At 50.6% G+C, this 13,105-nt stretch overlaps 5 protein-coding genes across 5 annotated transcripts; 4 read left to right on the plus strand and 1 right to left on the minus strand.

Annotated features, from left to right (window-relative positions):
• Nucleotides 1-42: 42 nt before the first annotated feature.
• On the minus strand, nt 43-1,813 carry CC77DRAFT_1043635 (hypothetical protein; the record flags this gene model as incomplete). The annotated part of the gene is made up of 2 exons (XM_018527325.1): nt 43-1,374; nt 1,637-1,813. 2 exons carry the CDS (start codon nt 1,811-1,813, stop codon nt 43-45), a joined length of 1,509 nt encoding a protein of 502 aa, XP_018381350.1.
• A 53-nt stretch (nt 1,814-1,866) lies between these two features.
• On the plus strand, nt 1,867-2,193 carry CC77DRAFT_1012619 (hypothetical protein; the record flags this gene model as incomplete). The annotated part of the gene is made up of 1 exon (XM_018523778.1): nt 1,867-2,193. The coding sequence occupies one exon, from the start codon at nt 1,867-1,869 to the stop codon at nt 2,191-2,193; it is 327 nt and encodes a 108-aa protein (XP_018381351.1).
• A 3,252-nt stretch (nt 2,194-5,445) lies between these two features.
• CC77DRAFT_1024363 (DNA repair family protein) lies at nt 5,446-6,915 on the plus strand. The gene has a single exon (XM_018525854.1). It carries the CDS (start codon nt 5,850-5,852, stop codon nt 6,846-6,848), a length of 999 nt encoding a protein of 332 aa, XP_018381352.1. The 5' UTR covers nt 5,446-5,849; the 3' UTR covers nt 6,849-6,915.
• Nucleotides 6,916-8,150: 1,235 nt separating this feature from the next.
• Nucleotides 8,151-11,157, plus strand: CC77DRAFT_1078626 (hypothetical protein; the record flags this gene model as incomplete). The annotated part of the gene is made up of 4 exons (XM_018529291.1): nt 8,151-8,464; nt 8,519-10,796; nt 10,846-11,031; nt 11,086-11,157. The coding sequence occupies exons 1-4, from the start codon at nt 8,340-8,342 to the stop codon at nt 11,155-11,157; spliced, it is 2,661 nt and encodes an 886-aa protein (XP_018381353.1). The 5' UTR covers nt 8,151-8,339.
• Nucleotides 11,158-11,412: 255 nt separating this feature from the next.
• CC77DRAFT_1024365 (hypothetical protein) lies at nt 11,413-12,691 on the plus strand. Its single transcript, XM_018525855.1, has 2 exons — nt 11,413-12,182; nt 12,290-12,691. Exons 1-2 carry the CDS (start codon nt 11,856-11,858, stop codon nt 12,437-12,439), a joined length of 477 nt encoding a protein of 158 aa, XP_018381354.1. The 5' UTR covers nt 11,413-11,855; the 3' UTR covers nt 12,440-12,691.
• Nucleotides 12,692-13,105: the final 414 nt, after the last annotated feature.

Genomic DNA, 13,105 nt, shown 5'->3' on the forward strand with positions numbered 1-13,105 from the left:
GCGAAGCAGGCATGTACTTCTTCAATACCCAATTCCCTCAGATTACTCATTGTCGTCCTGGTCGTCGTCAGATCCAGATTCAGGTTCAGAATCCGTATCAGAAGGGACGGGCTGGACTCCATCCTCGGGATGAAGTTCAATCCACTCCCGTATCACGCTTTTCGCCTCTTCGAACTCCCAATCACTGCGCAAGCTCTCTCTTAGTATAAAAAACATACGTCTAGCCAGCATCGCCTCTGGTGCGAAGGCATAGAGCTTGTACTTCTCGGACGCGTTGTCAAGAAATACTTGCTTCAACATTCTGTCCTCATCTGTAACAGGCTCAACATCCGCCACACATTCTCCGTCCTCTTTGTCGCTATCCATATCTTCCGGTGTCCAAAGCCAGAATGGTGCTCTATAGGCCATGAATTCAGGCGCAATGATAGCTGAATCCCAATCGATGACACCCGTGATATCCACTTCAGTCTCGTTACGCACCTCCGCCAGAAGGTTGTAAGGCTTGAGATCGCCGTGAACCAGAACACACGGGCCGTCTAAGAAGCCGCGCATTTCCAGAGCTCTTGAAATTGTTTCGAACCCGTCCCAGACTTCTTCGAAACAAAATCCAGTGGACCTTTCCCATGCGCGCCACCGCTCGCATTGCTCCAAAAGATGATCGATAGGCTTGCGTGCCAATGCCGGCTTGCATGTTGGCTGATCGTCATAAGCTGGTGCACAGAATGTGTTGACGCAGATCGGGGAAGTGGATGACTGCGAAAGATTTTCGGATGATATATCACCAGTAGGGCCTTCGACTGAGGCGATGATGGAAGCAAGATTGGTGACATGCTTGGCAATGCACTGCTTTTGCTGCATATTGAGGTGGTTCCATAAGTCCAGACCAAGATTACGGCCAGGGAGGCGCGTCTGAATCATGTACGGTCGTTCGCACATATTCGTGGTCGTAAGGTCATAGCTGAAGACCTTAGGAATCGGCAAGGGTAGCCGTGAGCCGACCGCCTCCAAAATTGAAACTTCGTGCTTCATTTTCTTGGCCATATGAGTATCCGAATCGTCGCCGCTGAAACTCATACGTGGGATGCGCACGATGTACGAATCGAACTTTGCGACCGATTTCTTCTTGCGTACGCCCAAGAAGCAAGTCAAGAACGAGTGCAATCCAAACTTCTTTGGATATGATGCTATCGTGACTCCAATGACTCGGTTATATGTGCCACCCGTCATCTCATAGATCGCGATATCCTTAAGGCTTCGGCGAAAATGTTCCGTGACGAATTCAGCAACTTTGTGCTGGAAGGTCTCGAATGGTTCCTGTCCGCAGAGAGTCGTTGCCACTTCCGAGGCTACACCGTCATGCGCTTTCTGTTGCTGCTGATCAACGCCATCTTTTAGATCATTTACATGTTGTGTGCTTGTCCCTATGGGCGATGTTTCGACGCAAGATGCATCTACAACGTATGCGGGCGAAGTGGAAGAAGTAGAAAGATGAGGTGACATGATTCTGACGAAGGACATGAAGAAGCGTTGTGATGTGGGGAAAATAGTGTTTTGATGTGGTTATGTACCTTTGAAACTGGGCGCGTTGTTATGCTGGTAATTCTTTGTTTGCTAGTGACAAGTTTTGTCGGTGCACAGGGTTGTTTCCCTCTGGATCATCACTGCGCGAACGGTGTGAACGCTCAGCCTGATTCACCTTCTTAACTTTAGGTCTCATATTGCTACAATGCATTTCGTGAACTTCACGTATAAAATGTTCCCGCAAGTCATTCAACGTCTGCGCAATCCAACTCTCAACTCCACTAATAGACATATAGCTCCAGGAGAACTACAAAGCATTTTCGGAGTTTTCAACACACTAGTACCATGGGTAAGAACGGCAATCCTACTGGAGGCAGGGGGACTAAGCATCATTGCCCCGGAAAGTCAGGCTGGGTCGGCGACGAGAGCCCCGGAGGCTGTGATGAAGATCACATCGGCAATATGTACTACTGCAAGAAGCACGAGATGCCATGCCGTAATGGCTGCGAAGGCAGAGCTCATCTAAAAAACCAGGACGGCTGTCTGAAGTGCAAGCAAAGATTTATAAGGGAAGCAACAAAGGAAAAGGAGGCAAAGAAGAACCAGGAAGAAGTTGAAAAAGGCAAAGAAGATGAAGCATTCTGGAATCCGGGAAAGGGCAGGAAGAAATAGAAGAGAAATGTGGGATCAAGAAGGCGGCAGAGTGATGTGGTTAGACGAAGTGGATAAAACCAAGGCTATCATGGGCTGACAAGACACGAGAGGCAGATTAGGTTATTCATGCTTGGGAGTTTCTTCAGTAAACTGGGAATGAATCATTATCCATAATTATGGTCCGAGCATACCTCGAAATACACTTTTTGAATCGACTGCAACAAGGAATGCATCTTTATGATCAATTACTTGTCATCTGCCAAAAGCTCTAGCCGATCTATCGAGTGCAGATGAACCAAGGTCTCTCTGGCCATATAATCTGACAGTGTTAACGGAACAAAGAGGGTCGCGGACACTAGGCGATTAATCAGGGCAGGAACCTTTCCAGCAGCATGTTGGGCGCATTGAGATAGGTGTATCGTCGAAAGCAGCAATAGAAGCATTATTCAATGTGCACTCTCCAAATCCGTGGATAGTCACCCGTTGTTTTGGAATGCGGTTTGTGACTCGTGTCAAATCGCCATCGCTTGAGACAAGATAAAAGCTTAGAAAGCGGTCGACGTGAAACAAGTCATATGAATCGGTGGCCGTAGCACAATCAAGCGTCTATTATCGTTCCTTCGTAATCGGCAGTGAGCTGAGGCTTGTGAGCTGAGGCTTGTGAGCCTTTCTAACACGCTGTTTCTCTCAAATCTTCCTGCTTGTTAGTATATTCTTTCCTTTGTATTGCAAGTCACCAGTATATCTGGCTATGCAGACACGTTGATAAGATCGAACTCTTTATTATACCTAATGAATGGATGGAAGAGCGTTCAAATCGAACTCTGCTTCCCAAAGTACAAAAGCCTTAACCCCACAAGTTACAAATTAAGCTCGAGATACTCCTAGCTGATATCCATAGTCTTCCAGTAGCCACCATACGGAATTACCGCGTCTAGTATTCATCAACACTGATTAGAAAGATCTGAATTCCGTTAGACATCATCAGGACCAAGCTAATATGAAGAACTCACATTATAGTAAAATTCGAGTAAAGATGTTAAAAAACCTTTACTTAGGGCAACCCTTGCCCCATCCAGTTGTCGGGTCGCAGCAGTTCGCCTTGCAAGTGGCCTTGACTGAGTCTGGACACAGATTGCCGTCTGCAAAACGGATTTCTCCGCCAGTCTTCGTGCCGGGGATGACGGTAGTCCATCCATCCTGAAGCGTGCGCGCCTTCTTGTCGTGAAAGCAGCAGTTTGTGTCTGTCCACTTGACTGTGCATTCGGCGGAAGTAATGGTGGCGAACATGCCAATGGCGGCAATGACCGTGGAGATGATTGTGTTGGAATGCATGTTGACGGGGTTGGTGAAGTAGAATCGAGATTTGAGAATCGTCTGTGGGAAGTTGTAAGAAAGGTAAAGGAGTGGCTGTTGGAAGTGATTGTGCTGTGAAGAGGTATCTGTACGGGGAAATGCTGTCCTTAAATACAAGATAAAGCCTCGGTGTAGCTTTGTCGCCGTCGAGATGAGGATGAAAGAGCCAAGATGCTTCTGAGATGATTAGGTCCAGTGCGTTCTCTGGACCTTCGTATTACTATACAGCCAAGTGGCCTCCTATCTAGGTAGGTGGTGATCGTAAGCACACGGAGTACGTTGCGGTGTATTCTAAGATTGCAGCTCAGTGACTTCGCTGCACCTTCTGTGAGGCGATCCTGCCAGATGCCAGCACTAACACGCGACTGCGGTTACAGGGTACTTAGGCACAACCGAGAAGTGACTTGGCGACCCTGTAAATCTACATCAGTGAGCATTATATCCTCGAATTCAACATTAGTGGAAGTTTTGCATTGCGTATGTGAAGACAAAGCATGAAAACAAACCGAATTCCTCGACGTGATGGACACAGAATCCTACCATCCTAAAAAAACAGCATGTATCCTGTATCTTCACCATGACTAGCGACAGCAACTGGTACTGATCCACAATTGAGCCATGTCTATCAGTCCGAAAGTCGGGAATATTTTCACTGGCTATCTTCACAAAGAACCGTGCTCGCGCGCTGCCACATTCATGTCTGCTGTGTTAGTCGAGGTAACATCTAGAGGAGCTCTGTACAAGTCGGTTTACGGTCGTAAGACTAAAGATGAGCTTTAAAATCTTCATAAATCTCTCTTCGCCGACAAGACTTGTAATTCTACTTAAGTCGCAGCGATATTGTGGTCAATTCTGAGTAGAAGGAATGTTATCTAGGATATATGCACGGTCAACTATCTGCTGAGGTCGAGTAACCAGCTGACCGTAACACGAATGCATTCGGGCCATGCTGTTTGCCAAGTAGGTCGTGCAGCTCAAACAGAGGAAGATCGGTCAATCAAAGGGGTCCCAAGCAAGACGACGCGCACTTTCGCGGCGAGTTCCTGTACCCCGGCATCGTAACTGAGCGTAGGGAGACCATGAATAGAGTGAGAACGCGTGTAGCGCTGCAGCTCTAAGTGTGACAGGTGAGGCAGACAACGCCGAGGCATCGCTACTGATGCATTGAAATCGAACGTGCAGCGGGATATCCAGACGACAGTCCTAAAGGGATGAGTTGATGGACCGACGATAAGATTGGAACCAGTCCAAAAAGGTCTAGCTAGAAGATCACTCCAGCTCTACCTTGCCGAGATCTGCATTCCGTAGTTGTCTCTTATTGGCCAGTGGGTACTTTTTAACGGCCCGCTCTAGACTTTGAGTATCCCCGTTGGGTTTCGCTTTCGCACTTCCAAGGCAAAGTGGTGTTTTCCTAGCGATGGCAAGGCTCAGCTATCTACCGTACCATGGCATTAATAGAGTAGAGATTCAAACCTCTGTTGCTCCAATACATGCCCTTGTAGAAGACTCCGAACGTCGAGTTGCCGAAGCAGAGCCGCTGATGCTGGTCGTTCATCGACGGCGTTTCTTCGTTCGACACAGGAAGCTTGGGATGAGCGTTCGAGCATTCTTCCAATGCCATAGTGACAGCTGCTGCCCGATAGCTGATCACTACTATCTCTGTCCGTGATATTAGTAACTACGGCAACGGCGTAAAGACGGAGGGTTGATTAGTAGTACAAACGGAGGTTGTGCTCGACACGAGGGTTTTGAATAAGATGACTATTCACCATCGCTATGCGCGCCTCCAACCCCTAGCGCATCAACGTGGAGGATTAGCCAATCAGATTGAAGTCTGTGCAGACCAGTCACATACGTCATCGACGTACTAACATAGTATCAGCTAGTGAACGCGTCGCGACAATGGTCACAACACGTTCTTCATCATTTGACCTGGATCAAATTAAAGCTCGTCGTTCGATACCTCGCAATCGCGTTCTTGACAGAGCTTGGCAAATTCACAGTCGTCGTGCACAAGACTTACGATACGCTAAAGTCCTCGCCCTTGTTCAACTGTCTCGCCACGCTGGAGCAGCTCGTCAATCTCATCTTTCAAAGCGCTTTGACACGCTTATCCTCTACCCAGCGCATCTCAACTGGAGATATTGGGGAGAATCCGCATCCATTGCAGCAGATTTCACTCGTCGAAGCCGAGGTGCCTTGGTGGGCAAAACCAAGTGTTGTGTATCGCAAGGGGATCATCAAAGTTGCTCAGTCGAGCTGTACTTGGAGGAAGACCTGCTCGGGTGTGGCACACCGTGCACGTAAGACCTCTGATCATGAAGCGAGGTGCCCTCGATTCTTTCTTCAAACGTCCTGAGCCTAAGAAACCCAAATATGAAGCAACTTCGCAAAAGTCTAGCCATGCATCCTACCCCTTGGCCATTCCGTACCTGCCCACTTCATTCACGGAGCAGTTGGGGTTCGCTCCTGCCGAGGAGGGGAAGATCATGAACGATCAGCTGGATCTGGACCTCGTGTACTATCAGCCTTATGTCCCTTCCGCCATCGCACCGGGACTTTTTGAGTTTCTTCGACAGGAACTCCCGTTCTACCGTGTCCAGTACAAGATCACCCGCGGAGGAGTGCAAACTCAGATCAATACTCCACGGTTCACTACTGTCTTCGGTGTTGATGATACGTCCCGCTTTGCCCTCGACGGTAGTATCGTAGATGCAAAGACGGGGAAGCCAGTTGAGAAGAACCGATACAAGTGCGCGCCTCGTCCGATTCCACAGTGTTTGGAGGAACTGAGAAAGGTGACGGAGGGCACCACTGACGAGACGTTCAATTTCTGCCTTGTCAATTACTACGCGGATGGGAAAGACAGTATATCATACCACTCGGATGATGAGAGATTTCTCGGCCCCAACCCAGCAATCGCATCTTTCAGTCTTGGTGCAAAGCGCGACTTTCTGATGAAGCACAAGCCTATCCCTCCCAAAGAGGGCGTTGTGATAGAAGAGCCAAAGGGAATCAAGCTGCCCTTGGGATCCGGAGATATGGTATTGATGCGTGGCAAAACGCAAGCGAATTGGCTTCACAGTATACCGAAGCGCGCAGGCCCGGAGGCGGGCAAGGGGAGGATCAATATTACCTTCAGGAAGGCGATGATCAAAGGTGGTACGGAAAACTACTACCAGTACAATGTCGGCACTGGGGAAGTGCACAAGTGGGATGCGAAGCTTGAGAAGATGGTGTCCTGGTCGACGGCGACGGAAACCATAGCGACTGAAAGTGCTCCTGTTGATGGCGCTGGAGCAAGTAATAGAGCTTAATGGACTATAGGGATTGGTTCAGGTAATTTTGACGACTAAAACAAACAAATGTTAGCATCATGATCTAGCCAACGTATGTAATCGAAGTTATCTTTTTCCGATGATTACTTCGACAAGATTTGGTCACGAGAGTAAAGAGGATCGCCTAAATACAACGGAAAGCTTGACTATGAGCTTGACCATGAGCTTGACCTCAAAAGGCTCTGCAGGATGCATGCTTAGCTTGCCGACGACAGGTCCTGTCTACGAACGCCTGTTTCATCACCAACGTAGATAGACTTTGGTGGCCATCTCGTGCTCCATGGAGCGCGACCCGGAGAGGCGGCGGATGATTAAGGCGGCGCTGGTGAGCAGGTGGCTTGAGCGTGGGCTAGCCCGACCCCGCCTGGGGGAAGCGCAATCACGAGGAATCCTGACCTGGGGAAGAAAGCATGAGGAGGCTTCAGCTTTGGAGATGGTGGGAACCGTGAAGATGTTGTCGCCACTGTGAAAGATATCGCGTGTATTAGTAAAGCTGCGGTGGGCCTACGCGATAGTGACTTGGTGAAGGATCGCATGTCGCAGGACATCTTGGCGATGATGGCTGAGTGTGGTCGGAGTTAAAGGCCGCCTAATTCTCTCCACGTCTGTACCAGGCTTCGACTACAACACCGCAACGACCCCTTCCAAACTCTTCAGCGTGGCGGTATCCGAGTCGCCGAAGCTGTCGCCGAAGCTAGCGCATACCAACTGCGCGACAATTGACTACTTTGCGCTGTGCGAGCGTGCTATCGTGAGGTGGGCGCGTTCGACGAGAGAGCTGGTGGTGCGTGCAAGCCTATGTGAGAAAGTGCGAATCAGCGCATGGTTTTGGCATTGAGCAGCTGCTGACAAAGATTAGTAGGCGTCAACAGGTCTTCGGTACAGCACTATACCACATATCCACCACTGCGCGCTCGATCGCCCATTGCGTAAGCTGCGTCTTCCCCTCAGCAGGAGGAAGCACTCCGTGGGCAGCCACCACAGAGAGGGCTAGCCTATCGCGAACACCCCAAACACTTCTGAGCATACGCTCGTGCACCACAGGTGACATACTCACAGAGAGGGAGCCACAAGGTGTGTTGTACTTGACGTCAAACACGGGCTGGAGAGCGCAAGCAGAGCGCATACAAGCCAACACCAGGGCAGTGCAGCCATTTCAATCCCCAGGCCTCAGAGTCATACCACTTGGCGTCTGGAGATAGCTCAGTTCCCGAAGATTTAAGACCGCACAAGGCCGCGATTGCACAATCGCGCACCTTGCGACCTTCGACACACTCCCTTCTGCAACGCGCCCACTAGCGACGGACCGGATCTGCACGAGACGACTCTGGACCACAGAATACCCTGGCTTTGCGTCTCAGGCGGCCACCAACGCGTGAGATTTCATCATTCATCTCGAACGGACTTAACCCTTAAGTCCGTATTCTCCGTGGAATTCATATCACACCAGCGAGCGACACCATCGCAACCATGCCGCCAACACCACCTTCAACAACTTCCTCTAGCGCAGGACACTCGCCGCCAGATCCACAATTCAGAGTTGTGCGCAAACGGAATCGCGTTCCTTTGTCCTGTGGAGCATGCAGGCATCGAAAGTAGGCATACATCTCAAACGAAAAGAGACGATCGTCGTATGCTGACAATTGTAGGCTGAAATGCAATCGAGGCCATCCCTGCGACAACTGCACCAAGCGCGGAGATACGGCATCATGTACGTACGCTGCCCCAGGCAACCGCAAGAAGAGTTCAGCGAGCACCGGCTCTGCGACTACGCCTGATGACATGCAAAATCGCATTGATCGTCTTGAAGGACTGGTTCTTTCCCTGATGACCAATGGCGCCCAGAGCGCTGGACCTGCTGCTGCTCAAGCCGCTATCGCACACAGTCTGGGCAATGTTGGCCCGGATCAGCAGTTTGATGCCAGCCCGATGATCACCGCTATGAGCACCGGCGCGCCTGAATCGATACCCGAAGAAGACGTGAACGAAGAGAGTGACATGGAAACTGTCACAAAGTCGATTGGGGTCATGAAGGTGCACAACAACCATACCATATTTGCCTCAGAAGCACATTGGTATGCAATATTGGGTGAATTGTCAGAAGTCAAAAACTACTTCGCCGAGCACAAGAAACAGTATGAAGATCAGCTCAAGCGGTACAAGGCGACGCATGTCGAAGATCGACCACCGGGTACTTCCTTCTTGACGGGTGGACAGAAACCTAGCTCCAAGGCCGAAATCCTATCACGCTTCCCGCCCAAACCCACAGCCGATCTCCTCGTCTCGCGCTTTTTCAACACATACGATCCTGGCATTCACATCATACATGGCCCAACGTTCCAAGAGGAGTACGATAGACATTGGGCACAACCGGAAGAGACGCCCGTCATCTGGCTTGGGACCGTATTCGCCATGATGTGCATCGCGCTGCAGTCGTATACACGAGCTGGTGATGAGCCTCCCGAGTACCACAATAAGTCTTGGGAGATGTCAAGGGAGTATGGCGACTTGACAGCGCAATGTTTGATCATGGCGGACATCACACAGCCCATCACGGGTATGATGGAGACCCTGCTTTTGCACGTCCATGCTGAGTATGCTCGTAGTAGGGATGCAGAAGTGGGTATTCTGATTAGCACAGGCATCGTCGTGCGACTTGCAATGCGAATGGGTTTGCATCGAGATCCAGGACCATATCCCGGCATACCCGTGTTCCAAGGGGAGATGCGGAGACGCATCTGGGCTGCGGTACGCTCATGCGATCTGTTGTTTTCAGCCCAGGCTGGATTGCCACCAATCGTCCGACCGCGAGACACAAACACTGAGATACCTCGTAACATCTACGATGACGAACTGCACAAAGACATGAAGATACTACCTCCTTCAAGGCCGGAGACGGAAGCTACACCGACCCTTTTCCTAATCAATCGAACGAGGCTAGTCTACAAGCTTGGGGAAGCAGTCGAGTGCACAGATACCTTGACGTGCGCATCGTACGAGGAGGTTATGAAGCTCGACGCGGAGGCCAGAGAGTTGCACGACAACATTTCGCCGCATCTCAAGATGCGAGGAATGGATGAAGCGGCACGCGACCCTTCTACTTTGATTATGCAACGCTTCACATTGGACCTCCTCTTCCTCAAGATAATATGCGTCCTCCATCGGAAGTACTTGTCTTATGCGAGAGTGCAATCGCGTTTTGCTTACTCCAGAAAAGCTGTCATTGAAGCCTCGATGATGCTACTCAAGCACCAAGCGACTCTGCATCGGGAGTGTCAGGCCGGCGGTCGGTTGCGCAATGTCAAATGGTTCATCTCGTCGTTGACCACCGTCGACTTTCTTCTCGCTGCAATGATCATATCGTCCGACCTCTACCACACCGCGCGCGAAGGGTCGGCTCGTTCTCCGCCATCAGCAGATACGCTTGTGTGGAGTTCAGATCGGCGCGAGGAAATGCTCGAAGCGATAGAGGTAGCAGTAGGCATTTGGGATGGCCTCAAGGATCACTCTATGGAAGCATACAAAGCGCACACCACACTCGGCGTCATGTTGGACCAGTTGAAGAAGAGCCGATCAGCAAGGCAAGCTCCGAACGGCTTCCAAGCGGCTTCTTCAGCGTACCCCGCAATGGCACCAATGGAAGATGCCAACGTCGCACCTGAACATTCGGCAGCAATGACCCTGGGCTTGCTTAGCACGGGTGGTATGACGCCTAATGCTAACATGTTTGATCAGCGATACCCGGCAGGAATGGCCAATCTACTAAACGACCCTATTCCTCAAGCATCAACGGGCTTGACACCTCAATACAACCAGCCAACAAGCGGAACAGCGGGGCCAGAAAACGCAGCAAGTCCATTTTCAAACCTCTTTGGGGCAAACCTCTTTCAAAACTTGGATCTTCCGCCGACGGACAATATCAATTGGGTACGTACTCAGAGTGATCTTGAATAAGGACAGTCTGCTAATAGATCAGGACGCATGGGATTCTTACATCCAGGGCCCAGGCATTGAGTCGACGAACAACTTCTTCCCTATGGACTTGAGCAATATGCCTATGCAAACTGAGCAAGCAGGAATGCCGGCCACGGGGCAAGCACCAAATCAGCAGCCTGCGCAAGGACCTCGGACAAATGTGTTTGGACACGATGTCTATATGGGCGTAAGTATTGTCTCACACATTTACTGCTTTATTCTGATGGCTGACAGCAACAAGGCTGATCCGAAGACGAGCTCTGGTGAAGGGTATGCTCTGGGTTTCATGCTACCTAAACGATCGAACTCGTAGTTCACGCGCTGACGTTATTTGCGGTATGGGTCATGAGGACATGAATATGTATTTTGAGCGTACTATGTCGTTTGCATGGTCTGTGGATTTCCAAAGCCGAAGACGGCGGAGTTACCAGATATCCCCAATTGTTGGTTGATCTAAGAAAGGGAAGTATAGGCGGACGGAAGGAGGCGCAGCAAGCCATGTGCCCCACGACGAGATGATAAATGAACTCAGCTCAAGTTTGCGCTTGTATCAAAAAACCCACTTTGACGTGTCTGTTACTTGTACCTGGCCAACTTGTCTCTTTTAGTTGTCTTGCTTCAACTCGTATCCAAATATAGCGCGATACGATAAGGCCATACCAAGCTTCGACCCCGGCCAGCTGCCGCGTTCCTGCCCCACTTGAACCGCTGGACCCTGGATCACGGCCTGGCAAACGTCATCGCAGTCACGACAGCTTACGCGCTCGCGGGCCTTTGTTTGGCCGTGAGGCTGCGACGGCCACCCGCCTCAGCCTTGGGCTGTACCCATAGCAGCTGTGCCTCCTACGTCTCTACCGTCTTCCTCTCACGCGTCATTCACCCCCGCCACCTTCCAGGCTGAACGCTGAGAGCTGCGCATGTCCCTGCAGAACCCGTAACAACACCTTTTACACCACGAATAACGGTCTAGCACTCGATCACTCCGTACTCACCATGTCAAATCCGCCCACCATGTCTCCACCCATTCTCACCGCGACCGGCTTCTCACCTCCTCCGCCGGGCGCCGACCCCATCTCGCCCATCTCACGAAGCGGCACCTTCCCTCACAAGACTAGCCCAGCAGTCGTCACACAAACGCCGCTCATCGACACGAACACACCTGCGATAAATGACGCGCCCGTCGAGTTGGACGGAGGCGAAGTGACCCCGGAGGAACTGAGGAGACGAACGACAGAGGAGGCAAGTGGAGTCAGGGGCTCTATGCGGTCACCGGATGAAGAGGGCATCGATGCCGAATTTCTCGGCGAGGGAGAAAATCTGGGCAGGGATGCTAGGGAGGTATGTTCACACCTATGCGCAGAAGTCGTCCAAATGGCGTAATTTACGTTGTGACTACCTCAGGACATGACAGAGAGTTAGAAATGATTGAGCTGACATATCACTAGAAACGCGCAGCCATGCTAGCCTCGCGCTCGAAAGATCCAAGCGTCATAGTTGATGTACCGAAAGAGCCTACGGCTGAGGAGGTCGAAGCTGCGAGGAAGGCAGATGCGTTGCTGCCCCCAGGCATGAGGGGGAAGATACCCGAGGCTTAAGGAGGAGCTTTTGTATGTGGTGCGCGTTATCGTGTACACGATGCAGGGAGGGATGTATTATGTATGACGACGTGCTGGGAGTACGGGCGACGATAGATGGGATTTGCCTGAACGATATGACATCTAGATTCAAACTCATAACTGCACCTAGAGTGAAGAGCTGCTAGATTCCATTAGTCTTACCCACATTTCGTTAGGCCTTCGCGCTCGATATTCCTGTCGGACACACCATGACGCACCGTTGCAGCCGCTAGCCTCCTCGGAAGAGTCTACATAAAAGGCCTCAAGCCCCTATTTCCTTCTTTCTGCCTACAAAACACTTGCTACATCTTGTTCACCAAAAACTACATGATTTGTTCCAATGTCTGCCGCCCGTTCGGTGCCTCGCGAGATATGATCAGCACCAAGTCATGACTGTCTTGCCTTTCTTCAGTCAAAATCTCCAAAATAGAGATGCGAGAGTTTCATGAGATCTATTGTGGCCGGCGTATCAAAATTCGACATGAGTATCATGCGGAAACATACTCTTTGAGCAATTGTATGGGACATGGAAATCCTGTACTACATTTTCTGCTTCCAAAATCATCGGGCTGAAGGTTCATGTTTTTCTGTTCAGCGTCTGAGTTGCTTTACTACGCTGTCGTGTATAAAACCACTGATTCACAG

The sequence above is a fragment of the Alternaria alternata genome, assembly GCF_001642055.1.
Source record: "Alternaria alternata strain SRC1lrK2f unplaced genomic scaffold CC77scaffold_23, whole genome shotgun sequence".
Taxonomy (NCBI): Eukaryota; Fungi; Ascomycota; class Dothideomycetes; order Pleosporales; family Pleosporaceae; genus Alternaria; species Alternaria alternata.